Source organism: Dama dama, chromosome 22, assembly GCF_033118175.1.
Source record: "Dama dama isolate Ldn47 chromosome 22, ASM3311817v1, whole genome shotgun sequence".
Classification (NCBI taxonomy): domain Eukaryota; kingdom Metazoa; phylum Chordata; class Mammalia; order Artiodactyla; family Cervidae; genus Dama; species Dama dama.
Genome location: NC_083702.1, coordinates 19063016 through 19090058, shown reverse-complemented (window position 1 = coordinate 19090058; position 27043 = coordinate 19063016). Strand labels below are relative to the sequence as shown.

General features: G+C 41.8%; 1 protein-coding gene across 1 annotated transcript in view; it reads right to left on the bottom strand.

The window, feature by feature from the left end:
• A2ML1 (alpha-2-macroglobulin like 1) overlaps positions 1-19004 on the bottom strand; it is a 47464-nt gene extending 28460 nt beyond the window's left edge. The window contains exons 1-13 of the mRNA XM_061123947.1: positions 18940-19004; positions 17639-17822; positions 16968-17130; positions 16172-16224; positions 11368-11388; positions 10491-10650; positions 9253-9337; positions 8430-8556; positions 7444-7558; positions 6546-6655; positions 4748-4915; positions 2808-3032; positions 336-396 (exon numbers count right to left, since the gene is read on the bottom strand). Coding sequence (XP_060979930.1) covers positions 336-396; positions 2808-3032; positions 4748-4915; positions 6546-6655; positions 7444-7558; positions 8430-8556; positions 9253-9337; positions 10491-10650; positions 11368-11388; positions 16172-16224; positions 16968-17130; positions 17639-17822; positions 18940-19004 — 1537 coding nt within the window. The remainder of the gene's footprint in view (positions 1-335; positions 397-2807; positions 3033-4747; positions 4916-6545; positions 6656-7443; positions 7559-8429; positions 8557-9252; positions 9338-10490; positions 10651-11367; positions 11389-16171; positions 16225-16967; positions 17131-17638; positions 17823-18939) is intronic.
• Between the last annotated feature and the right edge of the window lie 8039 nt (positions 19005-27043).

Genomic DNA, 27043 nt, shown 5'->3' with positions numbered 1-27043 from the left:
TTTTTCTTGTCTCTCTTCTTTTTTCTTTCTTTTTTGTTTGTTGAATTAACGTAAAAACAATTTTACGTTACAAATATAATGTAATGTAAACTTACAGGAGACTTGGAAAACACAGAACAAAGTTACATAGAGTTCCACTATACATTACAATTATTTTTAAGTAGATAAATGAAGATTTTCAGTTGGAGTTTCAGTATCAAACTCTCAAAAATTAATACAATGAATATACAAAAAAGTAGAAGGAAACTACCACAAAGGAGATCTGAAAAGCATTATAAGCCAATTCAACTGGCAGTTTAAGGTTTAAGTCTCCCAAGAGATTCACGAACACTCACCTTTCATCCTAGACTTCAAGTGTTTCTGCCCCTCCATCTCCAAATTTCCTTTCCCTATTAACTAAAGAAGAGAAAAATAAAAATCATCAACAACATAGAAGTTAGAGGAGTTTAGCCTTGGCCCAATCCTTACATCTCTCTATAAGGAGAGGCTTCTTTCATAGTTCAGGAGTCCAGGTAAGTACTTAATGGAGCATCCTTCAGTTTGTCAAATATTGGATGGTACCCAGAGTCCTGATGACTCTTCCTCCAGTTGAGGGTCTGCAAAGAATCAGGGGGTGGGTGGGAGGAGACACAGGCCACCATGGCTTTGGAACCAGACAAAGCAGAAACCATTCTTCACAATAGATAGCTGACACCATTTCTTGAAGATCTCTAGGTTTTATTCTTTTATGATCCTTGTAACATAATGTCCACTAAAATCCATCCTAACAACCTTTTTTAAAAAACACTTTTTTCTACTGAAGTATCGTTGATTTATAATGTTATGCCAATCTCTGCTGGACAGCCGAGTGACTCAGTTATACACATGTATACATTTCTTTTTAATATTCTTTTCCATTATGGTTTATCCCAGGAGATTGGATATAGTTCCCTGTGCTATACAATAGGACCTCGTTGTTTATCCATTCTATATATAATAGTTTGGATCTGCTAATCCCAAACAACTGATCTATCCCTCACAAGTCTCTTCCTTCTTGGCAACCACAAGTCTGTTCCCTATATCTGTGAGTCTGTTTCTGTTTTTACAACTTTAAAAAAATTATCACTCAATTCAAAATTCAGTGGAAGTTAAAGGGGAGGTGGGGATAAATTGGGAATTTGGGATTAATATAGACACACTACTATATATAAAATAAATAACCAACAAGGACCTACTGTATAGCATAGGGAACTCTACTCAATACTCTGTAATAACCTCTATGGGAAAAGAATCTGAAAAAGAATATATATACATATGTGTGTGTGTATAATTGAATCATGAAAGTAACACAGCATTGTAGATCAACTATACATAAATAAATTTTTTTTTAAAGAATTCAGTGGAAATGAATACATCTTGAACTGTCTTGAGTCCTCTGACATTTGACTCTCTGGCAAGAAATCTCTTTTTAACTTTCCCTTCCTGTTCACTTTCCCCTGAAAATGAACTCAGTGCAATGGTTTCTAAGTAGGCCAGCTCCTCAGGCTCCAGTCAAGTCTGCACTGATCTGCTCCAATTCCAGTTTTCTCGTAAGCCTCCCACACTTCTGTCCTGAACTCAGTACATGTATTATAAGTATTATAATTCAGCCTTATTATTTCCCACCCACCCCTCCTCATTCTGTTATTTGGATGATTGTTTTAGATTGATGGAGACACTGAAATGATTTAGGGGGAGAAAGTCTCTCAAAGACTTTAAGAAGATGATAAGGGAATAAAAAAAACTCTGGACCATCAAAACCAAGGTTCACGTGAGTCCAGTTCTTGAGGAATTCCTGAGGAATTGGACTCATGGTGACCAGTAAACTGTTAGTCTTGGTTTTTCTTTTTGTTTTTTGGGTTTTTTTTTTTTTTTTTTTTGGCCACACAGCAGGGCATGCAGGATCTTACTTTCCTGACCAGGGATCAAACCCATGCCCCTTGCAGTGGAAGCTCAGATTCTTAAGCACTGGACCACCAGGCAAGGCACCAAACTGCTTGTCTTTATACATTTCTTTCAGACTACAAGTTGTAATCATATTTCTCCAGCAAAGTTGCTATCAAAGTTAACCCTGTATTATCTATTTTAAAACACTGACCAATGAAACACATAAGGAAATTTACTCTGAGTCCCCATCCTCTTCTCAGTCTCCCTCCCACCCTCCCACCCAGCTCCCTTTCAGCCCTTGTCAGCAACATTTTCTCATTAATTCCTAGTTTTATTTCCTCACACAATTTCCCTGGGCTCCTGTTCAAAATCTCCTTATTACCATCTTCTATACCTATAGCAACACAGTAGCTACTGGGCACATTCGATTCCTGGAGCCCTTGAAATGTGATTTGTCCAAACTCCTTTAAGTATAAAATACATACTTTGAGTTTCTAATGCATACTTTGCTACACGGTTGAAACAAGAAAATGTAAAATATTTATTAATGATTTTTTAGTTGATTTCATGTGGAAATGACCATATGTTGGGTTGGATAAAATTTCCTTTAAAAGTTAGTTTCCCCCATTCTTTTAATTTTTTAATGTGGCTTTTAAAGATTTAGAAATTACCTATATGGCTTGCATTACAGCTTTCTAAAGAACTCTTGGCAGTACTGCACGGCCTGTGGGATCTTAGTTCCCCACCCAGGGACTGAACCTGTACTCCCTGCATTGGCAGAGCAGTCTTAACCGCTGGACCACCGGGGAAGTCCTGTCTTATGTCTCTGTCCAGACTGTTCACTTGCTCTGACTCACTGTCCTTATTCCCTTTCCTTCCACCCCCCCATCTCCCAGTCTCACATAGTAGGAGAAGGTGATTTCCTGGTCAGGCTTTGCATCAGCCGGATCGATGTAGTAATCCACCAGCACTTCCTGGGGCTGGCCACATGCCAAGATGCCACTCAATCGGCGGATGCCAAGGAAGCTGCGAGTCGTGTTGTAGAAGGGCTGCAGGTGCAGGTAGGCATTTTGGTAGTAACCAGGCACTTTTTTTGGATCATATGTTTCTTCCAATTGGAACCTGCCCTGAGAAAGAGAAAGAGGGGGGAAAAAGACCTTTAAAGGCATGTACCCCAACTATACCAACCTGGTAGGGCTGTTGTGATTCTCAAATCTGTACTGCCTAAGAGTGGCATGTAGATATTTCGCTAGAGGTCCAACCAAGAATGTTTGAGGACTCCATAACAGTGGCTACTTGCAGCAACATTTTGGTATGTCAGGGTGTAAAGAAAGGGCTGAATTATAGCTGTCAGGTAATAGAAATTGTGGATGATATACCTTCACACACTGATGCAAAGGAGAGGCAAGTTTGACTAAGAGATTAAAGAATGAATCTCAGAGATAAGAAAACTAGATACAGAGGATAATAAGACTGAAAATAAATAAATCAATATCAGGCTTCCCTGGTGTTTCAGTGGTTAAGATTTCATGCTTCCAGTGAAGGGGGCGTGGGTCTGATCCCCGGTCAGGGAACTAGATCCCACAGGCCAGTCACACATACAAAAAAAGACTGAAAATAATCGTTTCTAAGAAGGAGTGATTGAGTGATGCCTAAAGTACAGAAATAGGCAAATTAGTCACAACAGAAATAGTATGTATTTGCTTGAGCAGTGTAGCTGAATGATTGCATTATGGGCTACAGTTCTTCCTCCTTCCCCATAGCATCATCCTCTACCAAGGAATCTTAGACCCTTTTGGTCTAACTGTGGACCCACCAGGTGATTTGTTTTGGGGAATGGATATTCAAATATGTGAGATAAGTAGAGGCTCAGAAAAGTCCTTGCATGTCTTTTGCTTTTGCATCTCTTCATTGCCATGAGAATAGGTACGTGTTTAGTCACTCAGTCGTGTCCGACTCTTTGAGACTCTGTGGACTGTAGCCCACCAGGCTCCTCTGTCCATGGAATTTTTCAGGCGAGAATACTGAAGTGGGTTGCTATATCCTCTTCCAGGGGAATCTTCCCGACCCAGGGATCGAACCTACATCCCCTGTGTCTTCTGCATTGCAGGTGGACTCTTTACCCACTGAACTATTGGTATACCTGGACTGTCTCAGCAGATCATGAGACATGTGGAGTGCAAGCCTACAGTCAACTGGCCCACAGACATAAGGAACTCCATGAAGATGGGGAGAACTGCCATCAGACTACCCAGATACAAGACCAGTAAATACTTCCTATTGTGTAACACTGAAGATCTATAGTTTGTTTTTCTTCGTTTTGGTTTCGTAGTTCCCCGATCAGGGATTGAGCCCGTCACCCTCAGCAGTGAAAGCACATCTTAACCACGGGATAGCCAGGGAATTACCCTGAAGTTGTTTGTAAAGCAGCAATTGATAACTGGTACAAATAACCTTCCAAGTTGTGCAATATCTAGAATTCTCTTTGCTATTTTTATGAGTAATAAGAAGAAGGAAAGGGGGAATAGGAGGAAGAAAATTATTCTAAACCATTTTTTCCTCCCTAATCTGATTTCAAATAGAGAACCAGATGGAGAGGCAGTTAAGTTATAAAATGAATTAATAGAAATAGCAATCTTTTTTTTTTAATCTGAAGGGTCATTTATTTGATCAGAATTTAAAATGGTGGTGTCTAAGAAAAACTTTCTGTCGAGGGGAGGGCAGAACTGGTGAGTAAGTGGGGTGATGGACTTACCAGGAGGGCAGAGAGAGAAACAAGGAAATTCTGAAGTTTTCCTTCAGACGGTCTTCTGTGCTGGAAAGGGGGACTCCCAGTGCTTACCTCCAGAGAAATGCTTTTCCCGTTCCAATTGGCCGTGTCTAGACTGAAGGCAGCGAGGCCATTGTTGTCAGTAGTCAGGATCTGGTTGACGTTTCCATTTTCTCCACGAATCACCAGATACACTGAATGATACTGGAGGAGGGAGCCATCGTGGCCCTTCACTCTTATCTGAGGGGTGAAGGTCATTAGAGTCAGGTTTGGAGTAGGTTCAAAATTCTAAGAAGACATTTCAGGAAAGAGTCCAGAAGAAGGTAAATGTGATGCAGGGGGTTGGAAATGAGGATCTATGAGGAACCGAGAAACACACAGAAGCAGCTTGACCTGAAGCAGTAGATTTGCCACATGTAGGATGGACCTGGATATTGTCATACTGAGTAAAGTGAGTCAGACAGAGAAGGAGAGATATCATACAACATCCCTTACATGTGGAATCTAAAAGGAAATGACACAATGAGCTACTTACAAAACAGAGGCTCACAGACTTAGAGGCTCACAGCTTAAGGTTGTGGCGGGGAAGGAATAGTTAGGGAGTTTGGAATGGACATGTACACTCTGCTATGTTTCAAATGGATAACCAACAAGAACCTACTGTATAGCACAGGGAACTCTGTTCAGTATTATATGGCAGCATAATGTAACAGTGGATGGGAAGGGGCTTTGGGGGAGAATGGATACTGTGTGTGTATGCCTGAGTCCCTCTGCGGTTCACCTGAAATTATCACAACACTTTTAATCAGCTATACCCCAATTACAAAATAAAATGTTAAAAAAACAAGTGAATGAACAAAAAAAGAAGTAGATTTGCCACCTGGCTTAGGAAACATCAGGGCCCCTCATTTTCATACCCCCCTGCCAAAGCTCTGTATTTTTTTTGCTTTCATTTTCCTACAGAGCATCCCCTTCCACTCCTAAATTGTATAATCCTTAGGCTCTAAGACAGTCTGGATCTACTCTTGGTCTAAAGAAGAGATGACCAAGGAATAACAGATCTGAATATGTACAATAGTATGGTGTTCAACAGTTATTTGGGAAGTGAAGACGATAGAGAGAGGGGTGGAATGCTAGGAATCAGAGAGAAGACACTACCATTTTTTTTAAATCTCTAAAGACGATGCTTAAGGAGCCATAAGTGGCTCTCTGTGGCAGGAAGTTTGATATTAACCTTGCCTAGATGCAGAAACTCAGACTAAATGATCTCACCAGCTAACTTGCAGCTCTAAAATTCAAAGATTGACACAGGAGGAGGTGAACCCCTGGCATTGGGAGGGGCATTGAAGTCACATTAGTATTTAAGGCACATCTCATGTGAGATTAAGGACACACAGTGCTAGGAATTAAGCGTATACTCTAGAACAGGGGTCTCCAACCTCCAGGATCTAATGCCTGCTGATCTGAAGTAGAGCTGATGTACTAATAATAGAAACAAAGTGCACAATAAATGTGATGCACTTGAATCATCCTGAAACCATCCCCCCCACATCTTCCACAAAAGCAGTCCCTGGTGTGAAAAAGGTTGGGGACTGTTGCTCTAGAGGCAGGCTGCCTAGCTCTGACCATAATTACCACTTATGAGCTGTATAACCTTGGGAAAATCACCTAACCTCACTAATCTCTCTGTGTCTCAGCCTTTTTGTCTGCAAAATGGGGCCAATAATAAGGTCTAACTCAGGATTGTTGTACAGATTAAAGTGAATACATATAGAGTACTTAGAAAAATGCTAAGTTTATATGTGTTCAGGAAGGAGTTGACAGGGTGGTTAAGCATTTTCTGTCTGAGTAGAGATGAGTTTCAACATACCTTTCCACTGAAGGGGAAATTGGGGTAATAATAATCATTGGTGTCTTCGAAGGTCATGGATCCCATTTGTGAAGAAATGTATATATCCTGAGTGGTGTTGGCCTCCACTCCTACAGAGGGAAACCAGATGTATGATGATCTAAATACCTAACATCCTCATCTTCATGTTTAACATGAGACTACCTGAAAGGATGGTGCCACAGGAAGTGAGAAGATGAATATCATTCTGACCAAAGATCTAAACCAACGCCTCCTTCCCAAACTTTTGGGGAAATAGAGAATGGATGGCAGATGAAGTCTGACATTTCCCATTGATTGTGAACTTAGAACGGAGCCCCTTCTAAGCACTGATGAAGGCGAGTCTTGAGTCCTCCGAGTTGCTGTTGTTGTTCAGTCACTAAATCATGTCCGACTCTTTGCAACCCCATAGACTGCAGCACGCCAAGCTTCCCTGTCCTTCACTAATGCTGGGAGTTTGCTCAAACTCATGTCCATTTGAGTAAGTGATGCCATCCAACCATCTCATATTGTCAACCCCCTTCTCCTCCTGCCTTCAGTCTTTCCCAGCATCAGGGTCTTTTCCAATGAGTTGGTTCTTTGAATCAGGTGGCAAAAGTGTTGCAGCTTCAGGATCAGTCCTTTCAATGAATATTCAAGGTTGATTTCCTTTAGGATCGACTGGTTTGATCTCCTTGCAGTCCAAGGGACTCTTAAGAGTCTTCTCCAGCACCACCATTTGAAATCATCAATTCTTTGGGTCTCAGCCTTGTTTATGGTCCAACTCTCACATCCATACATGACTACTGGAAAAACCATAGCTTTGACTATACAGGGTCTCTCTCTTGGACAATTCTTTTCCTTTCCCTTTTCTTAATGAACCAAGGAGCATCCCACTTACCTGTCCCTTCCTCCACCATAGTAGCCATGATATTGATGTCTTGTCTGTAAAAATACCCAGTGAGGTTGAACATAGACATGGCCACAGAAGTTGAGATGCATCCTGCTTTGTCAGTCTAGTGAGGCAATCAGAGAGAGAGAGAGAGGAAGAAAGAGGGTGAATAACCTAATCTCTACTTCTTTTTTAATTTATTTATTTACTTGGCTGCATTGGTCTTAGGTGTGACACAGGAGATCTTCCATTGCAGCGCACAGGCTATCTGTTTGGGTTTACAGGCTCTAGGGCACACGGGCTCTCTAGTCGTGGTGCAGGATTCAATAGTTATGGCTCCCAGGCTTAGCTGCTGAGCAGCATGTGGAATCTTTAGTTCCCTGATCAGGGATTGAACCCACATACTCTGCATCAGAAGGCAGATTCTTACCACTGGACCACCAGGGAAGACCCTTATCTCTACTTCTAACTCATGATGTCCTGTAGAAGAAAATAGTTTCTCAACTCTATACTTCAGTTTCTCAATTTTTTTTTTTTTTTGTCCCACATGGCTTATGAGATCTTAGTTCCCCAACTAGAGATTGAACCTGGGCCTTTGGCAATGAAAGCATGGAGTCCTAACCACTGGACCTCCAGGGAATTCCCAGTTTCTCCATCTTTAAAATAGAAAAAGTATTCCACAACATGAAGCATACACCCACCCATACATGACTTGGAAGTTCCAAGATATGAGATGGAGGAAAGAACCACCTTCAGAACAGAAGAATTGTTATCTTCTAAGGGTTTTGGTTAATCTCTTGATCCCAAGGCAGATTCTAAAAGAGCTTTATCTTTGGGGGGTAAAAAGACTTCTGTGTTCTTTAGAACTGGGGTACTAATCACATGAAATTATTTCTACTTTGGGTGTTTTTAACCATCTTTCTATATTGGTACCTACATACTTACTCTTTAAGACATAGGAATAAGTTTCCTTTTCTACATCCTGTTTTACTCACCTGTCCAGAGACATTCTTGCATCTGTCAGGTAAATGTTCCCGTTCTAGATCCAGATACCGGTAAATATATGGCTTTTGACACACTGACACATGCGCTACTCCTTGCATGGGCTTCCCATAGGTGTACCTAACCGCAAAAAGCATGAGGAGTCAGAGTGAGGCAAGTCCACCTGTGATCCAGGCCCTCCTCCCCTAAACACTTTTCCTTTCTTTCACATGCCCGTCTCAGAAAGTGCTCTGACAGTCCCACCTTTCTCCAGCTCTCATTCATTCATATCCCTGCTTTACTTAAAGCTTTAGAGTATTGCCATTGCACAATAAAAGCCACCCAAAGGACAGCAGTGTCTTTCTTTTTCCTTACTCCTACTTCCCATGGGATTCAATACTGTGCTCTACACACAGTAGGCTCTAAACCAATAATGCCAGCTGAGAAAGCAGAGGAAAATAAGCACAAAAATGCAATTAGATAATGTGTCCCTGGGATTTCCCTGGTGGTTCAGTGGTTAAGACTTCACCTTCTGATGCAGAGGGTGTGGGTTCAATCCCTGGTCTGGGAACTAAGATCCCACATGCCTCATGGCCAAAAAACCAAAACATAAAACAGAAGCAATATGGTAACAGATGTCAATAAAGACTTTTTAAAAAATGGTCCACATAAAAAACAATTTTAAAAAAAAGTATGTTTTTGCGGAACTTGTGACTCTGAGCCACATAACATCACAAGATTTAACCACTGCCTCCACAATCCTCTCCCCATAATACTCGATCACAACATCTCTCAATATAGCTTTCATCCTCAGTGGATCCAGAACTTTATTCTTACCTACAACAAACTTTTACTAAGAAAGAGTCTTCCGCCACAGATAACTGTTTAGGTTCCACCACTTCCACCTTAAACTTAGGCAGCACTGGAAAGAGTGGAGAGATGGAAAATGAAGAGGAAGAAAGTTTGACTACACAGGTAGTGAACAGAGGGGTATAAAACAGTGATAATTAATTATCTAATTAAATTGCTCAATCACATTCAACTCTTTGCAGCCCCATGGACTGTAGACTTCTCTGTCCTTGGAATTTTCCAGGCAAGAATAAACTGGAGTGGGGTACCATTTCCTACTTCAGGAGATCTTCCTGATCCACGGATGGAACCCGGAACTCCTGCATTGGTAGGAGGATTCTTTACCGCTAGGGCCACCAGGGAAGCCCAGCTAATTGAATTAACGGTGCATTAATAAGGTAAAATCCTCCCAAAGTTACTGATTTAGTACTAACATGAATAAATAATCCCCCTTTTTTAAAGGTAAGAATTAGATTTATTTAAAGAGAAACACACACCACAGACAGAGTGTGGGCCATCTCAGAAAGGGAGAGGCATGAAAATATGGGATGGTTAGTTTGTATGGGCTGGATAATTTCATAGGCTGGGCTTCCCTGCTGGCTCAGCAGTAAAGAATCCACCTACCAATGCAGGAGATGCTGGTTTGACCCCTTGGTCAGAAAGATCCCCTGGAGAAAGAAATGGCAACCCACTCCAGTATTCTTACCTGGGAAATCCCACCAACAGAGGAGCCTGGAGGGCTACAGTCCATGGGGTCACCAAATAGTTGGACATGACTTAGCAACTAAACAACAGCAAAAATTTCATAGGCTAATGAGTGGGAAGAGTAATCCAACTATTTGGGGGAAGAGATGGAGATTTCTAGGCTGGTTCACAGCCCACTTTCTTATCTCTGATGATCAGCCTGGGAATTGTCATGGCACTAGTGGGTGTATCACTTAGCTTATGCTAATGTGTTACAATGAGTGTATATTATTGTTGTTGTTCAGTCACCAAGTCGTGTCTGACTCTTTGCAACCCCATGGACTGCAGTACACCAGGCTTCCCTGTCCCTCATCATCTCCCAGAGTTCGCCCAAGTTCATGTCCATTGGATTGGTGATGAGGCTCCACTGGAAGTAAAATCTGCCATCTTTGACCTAGTTCCATAGTAAGTTTCACTTGACCTTTGCTTGTTTTTACACAAGATCATGTCCAACACTCTGACCTACTATTTCTCCCACCTACCATATTCTTCCACACTGAAGGTGCCAAATGTTTTGCCATCACCCACGGCCACACTATAGGTGCCCAGCGTTGCCTCTGGTGCTAGCTGGAAGGACAGGTCTACGATGCCTTGGTTGGGCACCACGTTCAGCCACTGTGCAATCCTATTGTTATTTGGATCCTGTACCCAAGAAAAAGAAATCTCATGACATGCCTGCCTCTTTGATTCCCACCCTGCACTGCAGAAAGCAGGTAAAGAAGCAAAAAGCAAGTAAAGAATCCCACCCACTGTTCATGACCCCTGTGGTCTACGTCCAGGAAGAAAAGGGTCCTTGGTGGATTCAAATAGCTATACTAGGTTCTTTGAAATGTTATCCAGTTTCAGAATGTTATCCAGGATAACATGCTTTATGTAAGATGTTCTTTACAAAGAAGGCTAATGCTTGGTCCCTTAAGACAGGTAACTCTGAAGGACTGACTGTAAGATACCTGAAAGAGAGGTAATTTGATGGAAAAATGGAGGGGGTACTGTGAGGAATTGCCTCTTTCTTAACACTTCTCACAGGTATCCTTGTCATGTTCAGTGGCTGAGTGTCTGTGATATTAGCCATCCCAAAGACTAAGAGGAGTACCGAACCAAACTCTGCTGGACTGACACAGCACAGAGAAGTTGCAGGAATCAGAATAGGGAGGTTCGTCACTATAGAGGTTGCTGTCCTTATTTACAGAGGTTGAGGGGCGGGCTGGGCAGAGGCAAAAGAACAGGAACAGCTCAGGTGGAATCGGTGCAAAGTCTCAGGCTCTGGGCCAAGATCCCACGGTTGTTGCTGGTTTTGGGGCTTAGCACCAACCACCTTCTCCACAGAGGACAGCAAAAAAGAAAGAAACTTCTACTTACCTGCAGTTCCACAATGGAGTACTGAAAAGGAAAACCAGATAATAAGGGTTAAAGTAGCACTAGCAATAAGGGTAGGCTTGCTGAAAGCAAAAAGTTCACAAAGGCCTCTCTCTCTGTTGCCTACCCCTTCCTTTCTAAAATGGCTCTTTTGCGCCTTGGTAAGAGTAACAATGGGGCAAAGACTTATTGGTTGGGAAAGGAGAAAGAAGAGCTTTCCTAAAGGAATTGCCAGTCTCCAAAAACTTTGAAGAAATGAAACTTCTGACCCTCAGCATCCTTCAGTGCTATGTGACTGAGTTTTTCCACAACATGTCTTAAAAGAAAGTATCAGTACCTTGTGGTGCAGGTTGTTGTTCAGTTGCTAACTTGTGTCTGACTCTGCGACCCCATGGACTGCAGCACTTCAGGCTCCCTTGTCCTTCACTGTCTCCCGGAGTTTGCTCAGATTCATGTCCATCAAATCATGGTGATGCTATCCACCATCTCATTCTCTGGAGACTCCCTCATATTTGAACTTCTTCTTGGGAGCCAACTATCTCCTAGCCTCCTCCTCTACTATCTGAACACCAGTGGGCAAGAATCTTACTTTCAAGCAGTGCAAAATAATTTTTAAAAAATGTTTAAAATAGCTCCATCAAAGGATCATGTGTCATTTCTTCAAGCAAATGGACATTAAAACCACTAGGTTTAATTGGATAATGAGCCCTTGTGCTAGGTGTCAAAGTGTCACCCCAAATTACTCATTAATTTTTTAAAAAATGACACATCTTACCACTGCAGAAGTAAGTCTGCCATCACCCTAACTAAGTAATCAAACTCACCACCATTAATAATGGGACAACCTGATATTACGTACCTCCTGAAGTGATATATTTGAGGATCCCAACATTATCTATCTTTTTAACCAAATATTTTTACCAAAAGTTTAGTTTAAACCTAATTAAGACTTCAGAACTGCCTTCAGAAGATAAAAGAACAAGCTATATGACACAGTAAGAAGTAATCAGGCAAATCAAGAATATTGCACGTTCCATAAGACAACTGTGCTGCTACGCTAAGTTGCTTCAGTTGTATTCAACTCTGTGAGACTCTGTGGACCGTAGCCCGCCAGGCTCCTCTGTCCATGAGATTCTCCAGGCAAGAATACTGGAGTGGGTAGCCATTCCCTTTTCCAGGGGATTTTCCCCACCCAGGAATCAACCTGCATCTCTTTTGCCTCCAGCATTGACAGGAGGGGTTTTTTTTGTTTGTTTGTTTGTTTTACCACTAGCGCCACCTGGGAAGCCCTGCCACTTAGGCTTCCTCAAAAGTAAATATCATATTCCATATTGGGAACATTCTATAAGTCATCTAGCCTGACATCACCTCTCTCTCCCTCTCTCAAAAAAGTCAAACTAATAAGAAAATAAGGGGGATTAGTTTAGAATATGAGAAAAATTTTAAATGTAGCAACCAAATATAATGCATGAATCTGATCAGAGCTTAGTTTGGAAAAAAAAATGTGTTAGTTGGAAAACTTAGAAATGAATATTATATGAATGATATTAAATAATTTTTGTTAATTTCTTCAGATGTTATGATAATATTTTAAGATATTCTTTTTAAAAGATACAGGCACCTAAAGGAAGCAAACATTAACAGACATAAAGGGAGAAATTAACAGTAGCACAATGATAGTAGGGGACTTTAACACCCCATGTACATCAATGGACAAGGCATTCAGAGAGAAACTCAGTAAGTAAACAACGGCCTTTGGCAATTTATTAGACCAAAGGAACATTCTATATAATATAGAATATTTCATCCCAAAGCAGAATATTCATTCTTCAAGTGCAAATGGAATATTGTGACATGATAGACACACGATGGAATACAAAAAGTCAGTAAACTTAAGAAAACTGAAATCAAAAAAAAATTAAAAAAAAAAAAAAAGAAAACTGAAATCATACCAAGAATCTTTTTCAACCATAACACTATGAGACTAAAAATCAACTATAAAAAAAAAAAAAACAACCCCAAACACATTGAGTCTAACCAATATGTTACTAAACAATCGAACTGAAACCATAAAACTTCTAGAAGAAAATATAAGCAGTAAACTCTTTGACATTGGCCTTGGTAATATTTTATTGGCGATGTCTCCTCAGGTAAGGGGAACACAGCAAAATTTTTTAAATGGGACTACTCATCGCAAGGAAAAAATATTGTCTTCTATTTCTTTAGTTTCATATCTATATAAGATGAGTGTTGTTTAGTCACTAGGTTGTGCCCAACTCTTTCACAACCCCATGGACTGTAGCCTGCCTGGCTTTCTGTCCACGGGATTTTCCCGGCAAGAATACTGGAGTGGGTTGCCACTCCCTCCCCCAAGGGATCTTTCCGATTCAGGCATCAAACCTGCGACTCCTACATAGCAGGCAGGTTCTCATATGAGATGACAGATGTTCACTAGACTTATTATGGTCACTATTTCATGATGCATGTAAGTCAAATCATTATGCTGTACACCTTAAACTTATACACTGCTGTACGTCAATTACATCTCAATAAAACTGGAAGGAAAAAAGTTATCTCAATAATAGCTCTTTTCTCAGTGAACCCAGCCTTCAGCTCAAAAGAATCCACATGCCCAAGTGGTACATTTGGGGCTGGGGGATATGGGGAGGGGGGACATTCTGCCCCTCTTCCTAAAGGGAAAAACAGGACATGCACAAACCTAGCTATATACACGATAAGGAGGCAAGTGTCACCGAGGTTACTGCCATTGCTATAAATTCTAGGGGGGAAAAAAACCAGTTCCTCCAAGAACAAAATCATTTTTTTTAAAGAGTCAAGAAGCAGATTTGGACACCAGTAAGTGTTCAACCAGAAAGGTAGCATTTTCACTGGAAGCTACCTGAGGTTTCTGAATAACTAGGTATAGCAACAAAGCTAGATACAATCAGTTACTACCCGTATACTTTTGTTGCTTGAGGACAAAATATTGAGCTCTGTAAACTCAATTTTTGTCACTCCCCTTCTTTAAAAAAAAAAAAAAAAATTATTTGGCTGTGCCAGGTCTTAGTTCCAGCATGTGGGAATCCTTAACTACAGCATATGGGATCTTTAACTACAGCATTCAAACTCTTAGTTGCCACATGTGGGATCTAGTTCTCTGACCAGGGATCGAACCTGGGCCCCCCTGCATTGGAAGCATGAAGTCTTAGCTGCTGGACCACCAGGGAAGTCCTACCACTCCATTTCTTAGTAAAACATTTTTAGTTAATTGCAATGTTTCATTTGGAGTTCCAAATTCAGTGTCTCAGATTTTCAGGGCTCCAAGTTGCAACTTAGAGTGGGGGCTGACTAGAGAAATGGTATGTGGAGAGAAGAGTAATTTGACAACAGAAAGAGAGCAGAGAAGTTCAGAAATCACAGCACCTGTAATTCAGCACAATTTGAACAGAGGCAAGACAGCGAAAGAGCTAATGAGATCGACATCCAGCGGGCAGTAGAGTCTAAAATAACTCTAGCTGCGGCCACACTTTGACCCTTGGCCTCTAGTTGGTGATGGACAGGGAAGCCTGGCGTGCCGCAGTCCATGGGGTTGCAAAGAGTCGGACACAACTAATCAACTGAACTGAACTGATCCTCATCCCAGCTCTAGAATAAAGGCTTCCAAGGTGCTCAGTGGTAAAGAATCTGCCTGCCAAACAGAATACTGGGATTCATCCTTGTGTCGGGAAGATCCCCTGGAAAAGGAAATGGCAACCCACTCCAGTATTCTTGCCTAGAGAATCCCATGGACAGAGGAGCCTGGTGGGCTACAGTCCATGGGGTCACAAAGAGTCGGACATGACTGAATGACTAAACAACAACTTAATATTATACCGAAGTGATCAGGAAAGAATACAGGTGATAGGAAGGAGAAACTGAAATGAATTCTAAATCAGGAAAGAAAGTAGTGGTTGGAGAAGGCTACTGAGCAACAATAAACTTATAGCCTCCCTGTACATCAAGAAAGGAAACAGCAGCCTGGGAACATGGAGATGGAATATAAGCAATGCTTTCGCCATGATTATCTTTAAAATTTTCATTTGAATACATGAGCTGTAACTGAAGGAGAAAGAAGGCAGCTGGAGGTGTCTGAGAGGTATTGGGTTGGGCCAAAAGTTCGTAAGATGGTGTATAAAATCCAAATGAACTTTTTGGCCAACCCAGCACTTCTAACGTGTATAGAAATGACACAAGCCCTAAGTTCAGAGCAAACCAAATCATATGACTTATGATTCTAGTGATCAAATTGTTCAAGGAAAATTTAAGTATTCACCAAATGTTACCGCATTTTTACCTTTGGCACAGAACGTTGCTTAAGAAAATTGTCTATACTATAAATTACCTTGCCTCGTAGTTAAAAAAAAAAAGAAGGAAAAGAAGAAGAAAAAAGATCCTTATGTCTTCTTTTTGTTAAAAGCATTCCTGAATTACTTCTTAGTATTTGAACTGCAGAGCCACTAGGTGTCACTCCTGGAGGGAAAGTCTTGACATTTCAAAAAACTCTTACTTAACAGAGGCAAATGGAACCGTCTCTTAGGAATGTTAACCTAATCGATGCTTTCAGATGTCAAGCCTGAGAGTGAGATGCCGCTGCCTGCTTTCAAGCAGGTGAGGCCTGGGAGGTTTGGATGAGCTCCCTGATTGTAGAACCCACAAGTGTTCTGCTTCTAAAGGGCCTCCTCCCCTGGAAAGAATCTCTCCTCCCTCACTCTCCAGTCTGCCCTCATGTGTTGCCTTGCCAGGTCCTTCTTCCCAATGAAACTCTTACCTGGTCATTCACTGGAACAAAGGTGCTGGTGAGGGTGACGATACGGAAACGCACTAGAAGGAAATGGGTGTCATCAGCAAAAGGGATTTTCCCCCTCCCCCACCTCTCAGAATCTTTCTTCCACGCTTTTGCTTTCTCATACATACTTCTGAGTCAGCAAAATCCTACCAGGTTTTGCTTTTGAAATAAAACCTAGTCTGAGACACAGCTAACGCCCCAGCAGTCACAGCTCCTGACTTTGAAAGTTCAGGATGGAATCCGCTTCAAAGGAAGAGGGAGCAAATATAAATCCTAGGGCTTGGGCCAAATGCCCTTGATTGTTTTCTGATTCTTATACTGGCAGCTTGCTATGAACCCAGTGATCCAGTTACACCCACCAAATTCCTTTCCAGGAGAAATCTGTATTTTGTTTTACTTACTTGCTTATTTGGAATTTTTTGGCCACTCATTGGGTCTTGTAGGGTCTTCGTTCTCCGGCCAGGGATTGAACCTGGACCCACGATAGTGAGAATGCGGAGTCTTAACCACTAGACTGCCAGGGAATTCCCTGTATTTTGTTTTACACACACACACACACACACACACACACACACACACAGTAGCAGCTCCACCTACTACTCTTTTGCTTGGGCAGCACTGCCTGCATTCAGCCCCTATAACCCTTTATCCCTCCAGGCTTCCTCCATCCTTCCGTCTATCCTCGGTCCATGGGGCTACCACCAATCTGCAAAGCCCGTCTACGAATGTGTGAAGATACGCCCTGGCTTTTGTCTCATCCCACCTGTGTGCCTCTTACCTTCCTGCCCTGGGCTGTAGACAGGTTTGTCAGTTTGTATAAAGATGCCATTCTGCTGCCTCTGAATCAGAACCTTTTTCTTCTCCTCAAAGTAGACGTTATTTCCAATTCCTCTCACCCGGACGGTGACTACTTCTTCTGTGCCACCGGAAGGAAGTGGTACCTGGGCAAGACAGGGGAAAGCTCTGGAGAGAATCAGGAGACCGGGGGTGGGAGTGGGAAAAGGACAGAATCAACTAGTCTCAACCCAGGAGGGAGAGTAAAAGGAAAGGAATGAGTTGATGGGGGTGGCAAGGTTGAAGCCATGAGAAAGTTGCCAGAAATCTGATATTAAAACTCCAAGTAAAAATCTTAATTTATCTACTTAGAAAAATAATTGTAATATGTAGTGGAACTCTATGTAACTTTGTTCTATATTTTCCAAGTCACCTGTCAATGTGCTATCATACATTTCTGTAATTTAAAAAAAATTTTTAAAAAGAAGGAAAAAAAAATGTTACCAGAGAATAGTATCAGAAGTTATGGCCAGGAATTGAAGTTGATGAGAGATGAGTTTAGAAGCCATGGCAAAAAGTAAGATAACAGAAAACATACTTAAAGACAAATTATAGCGCATCCAGGGAGGAGAATAGGAAAACTGAGGACGAGAGTTGGGCTAAGCCTGTACTTACCAAAAAGGACGAGCAATGTAAGTGTCTCGTCTTTAGTCCAAACTGTTGGAGCAATGTGTGAGTCTTGCCCTTGGTCTCCAGAGTAACAGTGAATTTCACATTGTTGTACCCAGGACTCAGATCCAAGCAAACCCTCTGAGTAGAGGGGAACTTAAGATGGGCTGGTAATGTCACCAGATAGTTTCTACTAAAGAAAGTGAAAAAGTGTTAGTCACTAAGTTGTCTCTCTGGCTCTTTGCAACCCCATGACTGTAGACCACCAGGCTCATCTGTCCATGGGATTCTCCAGGCAAGAATACTAGAGTGGGTAGCCATTCCCTTCTCCAGGGGATCTTCCCAACCCAGGGATCGTACGCAGGTCTCTTGCATTGCAGGTGGATTCTTTACCATCTGAGCCATCAAAACTATACTTCTACTAAAGAAGCAAAAGGATTTCAGGGCAGTAATGACTCATCTATTCAATGCAAAATTAATTAATCCCTATCCTGAGTACTCAGCATGTAGCAATGAATTAAAGAGACAAAGCACCTGCCATTATGAGCCTTATTTTCTATAAGGGAGAAGGAGAAAAATAACAAATAACTCAGCCTTATACTCACACTCCTCACCCCCCACCATAGGCCACCATGGAGAACCTAGGCACAGGGTACCAAGAAGGAAGTGAGTTCTATTTGGGATCTGCAAGCAGACCAAGCCAGTCAATTGTAAAGGAAATCAATCCAAAAAGAAATCAACCCAGAATATTCATTGGAAGGACTGATGCTGAAGCTGAAGCTCCAATACTCTGGCTACCTGATGCGAAGAGCCCACTCATTGGAAAAGACCCTGAATCTGGGAAAGATTAGAGGCAGGAGGAGAAGGAGAGGTTGAAATGGTCAGATGGGATCACCAACTCAATGGATATGAGTTTGAGCAAGCTCCAGGAGATGATGAAGAACAGGGAAGCCTGGAGTCTGCAGTCCATGGGGTCACAAAGAGTCGGACATGGCTGAGTGACTCACACTTTCACTTTTCAGACATAAAGAAAGAGCAAGAAGAACTGAACAACCAGAACAACAACAGAGATCAGGGCAGTGGGAGGCTACTGTATTTTGATATTATCATATATTTTAAAGTTTCTTCTTGGCATCTTAGTTTTTCTCTCTAGGTAAAGGAGAAATAAAACCAAAGAAAGAAAAAGATGAAAGGGCATTAAAATAAACCAAAAGTTATCTCCTGCCCGCCCCCCCATAGTTATGTCTTAGAAAGATGGATGAAGATGCCACCTACCCTAAATCACCCCTGACACACCAAGCACTTACGGGAGAAATTTTCCTGCCGAGGCTGGCAACAGGGCTAATATTCCTAGAAGGAGCTGAGCCCACATCTTTGTGGGTAACAGAGTCCTCAGGAGCAGGAGCCAGAGGTTGGCTCACCCCCTGTAGCATATATATATATATTAACCCCCCAGGTAGGATGTGGAGCAATGAGGATGCCACAGCCAATCACCTTTTGGGGCCTCAGGCGGAGGTGGTATACCAGGGTAGGGCTTCTATTCACTTCTTAAAATTTATTTCTTCCCGAAACATTCATACTGGCTCAGCCAGTCTCAAAAACCTGTTTAGGGGAGAAACCAGGGCTGATGTATTCACAGCGATAAACCTCTTAGAACACATTTGAGGTCCTTCCCTTTCCTTCTGATTTCTTTCCAAATTCCCATTCACATTTGATCTTTTTTTTCCCCCTCTTCTTATTATTCTATTAAGACGTATTTGGAAACAGGTGTGGGAGCATATCAATTCAAAGCAGTAGGCGTTAACCAAATGGTGGATTTTTTTAAAATACTATTCACTATTATCATGACTGTATGAAAATAGGAAACTATACCCACCATAGAGGAAATATAAATTGGACAATCTTCAGAGAGCAATTTCACAATACTGGTCAAGAGCCTCACTGATTTGCATATTCTTTGACACAATGACTCTTATTCTGGGAACATCTTTTTATGGGGAACTAGAGCAGGCACGTATGCAGAAAATATATCCACTGAGTTTCTTCCCAGTGCTCTTTATAATGGCAAGACTTGAAAGCCACCTAAAGTATAAATTAGTTAGGATACTTTCTAACACCAGTGACCAATCTGAATCAAGCCTACTTAAACAAAAAAGAGTTTTTAATAACTGGGGAGAATAAGACATAAAAAAAAGGGTTTTCCTGGTGATTCAGATGGTAAAGAATCTGCCTGCAATGCAGGGGACACGGGTTCAATCCCGGGATTGGGAATATCCCTGGGAGAAGGGAATGGCTATCCACTCCAGTATTCTTGCCTGGAAAAATCCGTGGACAGAGTAGCCTGACATGCTATGGTCCATTGGGTCACCAAGAGTTGGACATGACTGAGTGACTCAAACGTAAACTTTTCACACATAAAGAAAGAATGAGAACTTCCCTGGTGGTCCAATGGCTAAGACTCCATGCTCCCAATGCACAGGGCCAGGTTCGATCTCTGCTCGGGGAGCTAGATCCCAGATGCGGCAACTAAAGATCCTTCAAGTAGTAGTTCAGTTCAGTTCAGTCACTCATTCATGTCAGACTCTTTGTGACCCCATGAACTACAGCATGTCAGGCCTCTATCCATCACCAACTCCCAGAGTTTACTCAAACTCATGTCCATTGAGTCAGAGATGCCATCCAACCATCTCATCCTCTGTTGTCCCCTTCTCCTCCTGCCTTCAATCTTTCCCAGCATCAGGGTCTTTTCAAATGAGTCAGTTCTTTGCATCAGGTGGCCAAAGTATGGGAGTTTCAGCTTTAGCATCAGTCCTTCCAATGAATATTCAGGACTGATTTCCTTTAGGATGGACTTGTTGGATCTCCTTGTAGTCCAAGGGACTCTCAAGAGTCTTCTCCAACACCACAGTTCAAAAGAATCAATTTTTCAGTGCTCAACTTTCTTTATAGTTCAACCTGCAAGCAGTAACAAAGATCAAATATCCTGAGCAACTAAGACCCAACAAATAAAAATATTTTTAAAAAGAAAGAAAGAACTGAATCAGAGAAACTCTGAAAACTTTATCACCTGGAATTGGAGCCTTGATTCTGCCAGGATTAATTTCACCCACCCCCAATTTTTCCATCTTATTTGCTCATCTCCTGCCACACAGAGGATTTACTTTAAGTGATGAGGAAGATGGCAACTGCACATCCTCAATCCATATTCCTTCAGCTCTAGGATTTCAGTGGACAAAAATTTTCATTTACGTTATATAAATTTCTAAAGAAAGATTTTTTTCCTTCTTTCACACACTCACTTCTGAATCAACTATTGTAGCCAGGATACTATGATAGGGCTTCCCAAGTGACACTAATGGTAAAGAATACGCCTGCAATGCAGGAGACTTAGGTTCAATATCTGGGTCAGGAAGATCCACTGGAGAAGGGAATGGCTACCCACCCCAGTATTCTTGCCTGGAGAATTCCATGGACAGAGGAGCCTGGTGGGCTACAGTCCATGGGGTTGCAAAAGAGTCAGACACAACTGAACGTACTTGCTTACTTATACCATGATTGGGAGTTCTTGGGTCATTCTGAGGCCAGCGTTATGGCTTACTGTGATTGACAGCCCCATTGAACCACAAGAACTTGGAGACGAGAAACCCTCTAATGAAAGAAGAGGGTTGGGGTAAAGATGCTGGGGAAAAAAATACATAGTCTATTATAATGCCTAATAATATGAGTTAGGTTGAAAACGTTGCCATAGTAATATAAATTAATACTGTTCAGCTATTTAAAATAATGGTTTTGTGACAAAGAGAATTGTTCACAATACTAATTGCAGGGGTGGGAGGAGGAAATAGCAAGACAAATTAATTTTTAGAAATGTTCACTTCCTCTATGGTTGCAAAAATGCCAATTAGGAAAAGCAAGACAAACTGCAAGATCACAGCTTTTCTTGAACCAAAAAGTTGAGAGAGCTGAGTCAAAGTTAAGTCAACTAAACAGCCTGAAATCTAAGGAGGCACAGTTCCTCCAGAGCAAAGACGGAATGTTTCATCTGTGTCAATACATGGGAATTACTGGAGCCATCATGGAAGCAGTAAGACTAATACAGCTAAAGGTTTTTATTTTCATTTTATGTGTTGATTTATTTTTGGCTGCACTGGGCCTTCATTACTGTGCATGTGATCTGCTCTAGTTCTAGAGATCGGGGGCCATTCTCTGGTGCAGTGCCTGGCTTCTCATTGCTTTGGCCTCCCTTGCTGTAGAGCATGGGCTCCAGGACGTGAGGGCTTCAGTAGATGGGGCACCCAGACTTAGTAGATCTGCAGCAATGTGGAATCTTCCTGGACCAGAAACTGGACCCATGTCCCCTGCACTGGCAGCCAGATTCTGGACCAGCTGAAGTTTTATAATGAACTATCCCTGGTAGCTCAGTTAGTAAAGAATCCTCCTGCAATTCAGGAGACCCCGGTTCGATTACTAGGTTGGGAAGATCTGCTGGAGAAGGGATAGGCTACCCACTCCAGTATTCTTGGGCTTCCCTTGTGGCTCAGCTGGTAAAGAATCCGTGTGCAATGTGGGAGACCTGGATTCAATCCCTGGGTTGGGATGATGCCCTGGAGAAGGAAAAGGCTACCCACTCCAGTATTCTGGCCTGGAGAATTCCATGGATTGTATAGTCCATGAGGTCGCAGAGAGTCAGACACAACAGAGTGACTTTTTACTCACTGTCTCACATTAACTATTAAAGGCCTATGTGGGCTTGAGTGCCATCTCCCTGATCACAGAACATGGCAAGAGTGAATATTGACATTTTAGGAATCAGCAAACTGAAATAGACTGGAATGGGTGAATTTAACTCAGATGACCATTATATCTACTACTGTGGGCAAGAATCCCTTAGAAGAAATGGAGTAGCCATCATAGTCAATAAAAGAGTCTGAAACTCAGTACTTGGATGCAATCTCAAAAAAGACAGAATGATCTCTGTTTGTTTCCAAGGCAAACCATTCAGTATTACGGTAATCCAAGGCTATGCCCCAACCAGTAATGCTAAAGAAGCTGAAGTTGAACAGTTCTATGAAGGCCTACAAGACCTTTTAGAACCAGAAAAAGATGTCTTTTTCATTATAGGGAACTAGAATGGAAAAATAGGAAGAAACACCTGGAGTAACAGGCAAATTTGGCCTTGGAGTACAGAATGAAGCAGGGCAAAAGCTAATAGAGTTTTGCCAAGAGAACTTACTGGTCATAACAAACACCCTCTTCCAACAGTGCAAGAGAAGACTCCACACATGGACATCACCAGATGGTCAAAACTGAAATCAGATTGATTATATTCTTTGCAGCCAAAGATGGACAAGCTCTATACAATCAGCAAAAACAAGACTGGGAGCTGACTGTGGCTCAATTCATGAACTCCTTATTGCCAAATTCAGACTTAAATTGAAGAAAGTAGGGAAAACCACTAGACTATTCAGGTATGACCTAAATCAAATCCCTTATGATTATACAGTATAAGTGAGGAAAAGACTCAAGGGATTAGATCTGATAGACAGAGTACCTGAAGAACTATGGATGGAGGTTTGTGACATTGTACAGGAGGCAGGGATCAAGACCACCCCCAAGAAAAAGAAATGCAAAAGGCAAAATGATTGTCTGAGGAGGTCTTACGAATAGCTGTGAAAAGAAGAGAATCGAAAGGCAAAGCAGAAAAGGAAAGATATACCCATTTGAATGCAGAGTTCCAAAGAAAAGCAAGGAGAGATAAGAAAGCTTTCCTCAGTGATCCGTGAAAAGAAATAGAAGAAAACAGTAGCGTGGGAAAGACTAGAGATCTCTTCAAGAAAATTAGTGATACCAAGGGAGCATTTCATGCAAAAATGGGCACAATAAAGGACAAAAACTGTATGAACCTAACAGAAGCAGAAGATGTTAAAAAGAGGTGGCAAGAATACATAGATGAAACATACAAAAAAAAAAAAATCTTCATGACGCAGATAACCACGATGGTATGATCCCTCACCTAGAGCCAGACATCCTGGAATGCGAAGTCAAGTGGGTCTTAGGAAGCATCACTATGAAGAAAGCTAGTGGAGGTGATGGAATTCCAGTTGAGTTCTTTCAAATCCTAAAAGATGATGCTGTGAAAGTGCTGCACTCAATATACCAGCAAATTTGGAAAACTCAGTAGTGGCCACAGGACTGGAAAAGGTCAATTTTCATTTCAATCCCAAAGAATGCTCAAACTACCGCACAATTGCACTCATCTCACACACTAGCAAAGTATTGCTCAAAATTCTCCAAGCCAGGCTTCAACAGTACATGAATCATGAACTTCCAGATATTCAAGCTGGATTTAGGAAAAGCAGAGGAACCAGAGATCAAATTGCCAACATCCGTTGGATCATTGAAAAAGCAAGAGAGTTCCAGAAAAACATCTATTTCTGCTTTATTGACTATGCCAAAGCCTTTGACTGTGTGGATCACAACAAACTGTGGAAAATTCTGAAAGAGATGGGAATACCAGACCACCTGATCTGCCTCCTGAGAAATCTGTATGCAGGTCAGGAAGCAACAGTTAGAACTGGACATGGAACAACAGACTCGTTCCAAATCAGAAATGGAGTACATCAAGGCTGTATATTGTCACCCTGCTTGTTTAACTTATATGCAGAGTAAATCATGAGAAACACTGGGCTGGAGGAAGCACAAGCTGAAATCAAGATTGCCGGGAGAAATATCAATAACCTCAGATATGCAGGTGACAACACCACTCTTATGGCAGAAAGCAAAGAAGAACTAAAGAGCCTCTTGATGAAAGTGAAAGAGGAGAGTGAAAAAGTTGGCTTAAAACTCAGCATTCAGAAAACTAAAATCATGGCATCGGGTCCCACCACTTCACGGCAAATAGATGGGGAAGCAATAGAAACAGTGACAGACTTTACTTTGGGGGGATCCAAAATCACTGCAGCTGGTAACTGCAGCCATGAAGTTAAAAGATGCTTGCTTCTTGGAAGAAAACCTATAACCAACCTAGACAGCATATTAAAAAGCAGAAACATTACTTTGCCTACAAAGGTCTGTGCAGTTAAAGCTGTGGTTTTTCCAGTAGTCATGTATGGATGTGAGCATTGGACTATAAAGAAAGCTGAGCATCAAAGAACTGATGCTTTTGAACTGTGGTGTTGGAGAAGACTCTTGAGAGTCCCTTGGACTACAAGGAGATCCAACAAGTCCATCCTAAAGGAAATCAGCCCTGAATATTCATTGGAAGGACTGATGCTGAAGCTGAAACTCCCATACTTTGGCCACCTGATGCAAAGAACTGACTCATTTGAAAAGACCCTGATGCTGGGAAAGATTGATTTGGGGAGCAGAAGGGGACGAAAGAGGATGGGATGGTTGGATGGCATCTCTGACTCAATGGACATGAGTTTGAATAAACTCTGGGAGTTGGTGATGGACAGGGAGGCCTGGCATGCTGCAGTCCATGGGTCCCAAAGAGTCAGACATGCCTAAGCAACTGAACTGAACTAACTGTGGGCTTGAGTAACTCCCAAGAAAAATCTCTGTGTGCCAAAGAAGCAAGGGAACTTGTATTTACTCACAGATTCTTTCCTGAGACTTTGACCAGGTGCTCGAAAGAAAGACTAAGCAAGGATGACAGAGTAAATTAAGGCTCCCTTAGTAGTATAGGCATAGAGGACAATATTATCTACCCCTGCAAGAAAGGGCCAGCTCCCCTTACTCTTCTCTCAGAAGTCTTAAACCTCTGAGGAGGAATAGCAAAAACCCACGGTTGCCAACAGAAGGAATAAGGGGAAAAAAAATATACCCTGGGAGAGGGAAAAGAAACAGCCCTAGCGAAGAGTTATGTGCCGGTGTTTTTATTCATTATGCATGTATGTATATATGTACGTTATTTATTTTTGGCTGCACTGGGTCTTCATTGCCGCATGCGGGCTTTCTCTAGTTATGACGAGCAAGGGCTGCTCTCTACTTGTGCTCGGTCTTCTCATTGTGGTGACTTCTCTTGTTGCAGAGCTCGTGTCCTAGGGCACACGGCTTCGGTAGTTATGGCACATAGGCTCAGTTGCTCTGAGGCACATAGCATGTTAGTTTCCAGATCAGGGTTCGAATGCTGTGTGCCCCTGCATTGGCAGGCAGATTCTTAACCACTGGACCACCAGGGAAGTCCTGCCAGTGTCTTTAAGATCTCCTAAAACCGAAGGAGGGGCAAGAAAATCCTTCCCACACAAGACCTGCCACAGAAAGAAAGCAGAGGGAGGCAGGAAGGCTGAGAAACCTCATTCTCCAGGGCCCAGGTACATAAAAGCTATCTAAGACTGATGATGAAGGGGACCACAGAGAACCACCCTACCCATCACCACTACTCTAGCAAGCACCAAGGAACGAGTAGTAGCATCTGCCACTGGCAGAGGAGCAAGAACAAGGAGAGAAACTACTTCTGTATAAGCCTACAAGGTGTATAAAGAACGTTGAGAATTGAGGGTGGAGAACAAACATTGAGAAATCTTTCCATCATTTCAGACTCCACCCTAAGCCTAAGACACCGTAAGAGGAATTTGAAACTTATGGTGCCCTAAAAGTAATCTTGGCAATAGCAAAACCTAATTCCACCTCACCTTTTAACTAGATGGTTCCATCCACCAAGATAAACTGCCTGGGAAGAGGCACAAATAGTATTTCCCTAAATCTCTCCTATTCTACACAAGATGTCTGGCATTCAATCAAGAGTTATATGATCTGGACTCCTGATGGTCCAGGAGTTAATACTCTGTGCTCCTAATGCAGAGGACCTGGGTTCGATCCCTGGTCAGGGAACTAAATTCCACATACCGCAACTAAGACCTGGCCAACTAACACCTGGTCAAACAAATAAATAAAAATAATAAATATTTTTTAAAATTATATGATCTATCAAAAGAAGAAGAACAAAGAAGACAAACCCTTGCCTTCTAAATACAAAACAATTGAGAGAACCAGGTTCAGAGGTGATCTACATGTTAGTAGTATCAAAGAGGGAATTTTAAATGGCTAGGAGAAATTTCATAGAAGATCTAATGATAAGGACTTCCCTGGTGGTCCAGTGGCTAGGACTCTGAGCTCCCAACACAAGGGAACTGGGTTCGATCACTGGTCAGGGGACTGGATTCCACATGCCACACTAAGATCTAGTACAGCCAAAAAAATAATTTTTTAAAAGATCTAATGATAAAGGTGGACAGCATCTATGAACAGATAGGGAATTCTAAAGGAAAGACATAAGTGATAAAAGATAAAAATACTGAAAATAAAAACTATGGTATCAGAGATGAGCAACTTCTCTTAAAGGCTCACTAGTAAGCCTGACAGAGCTGAGGAAATAATAAATCAGTTTCTACTCTTGAAAGGAATCAA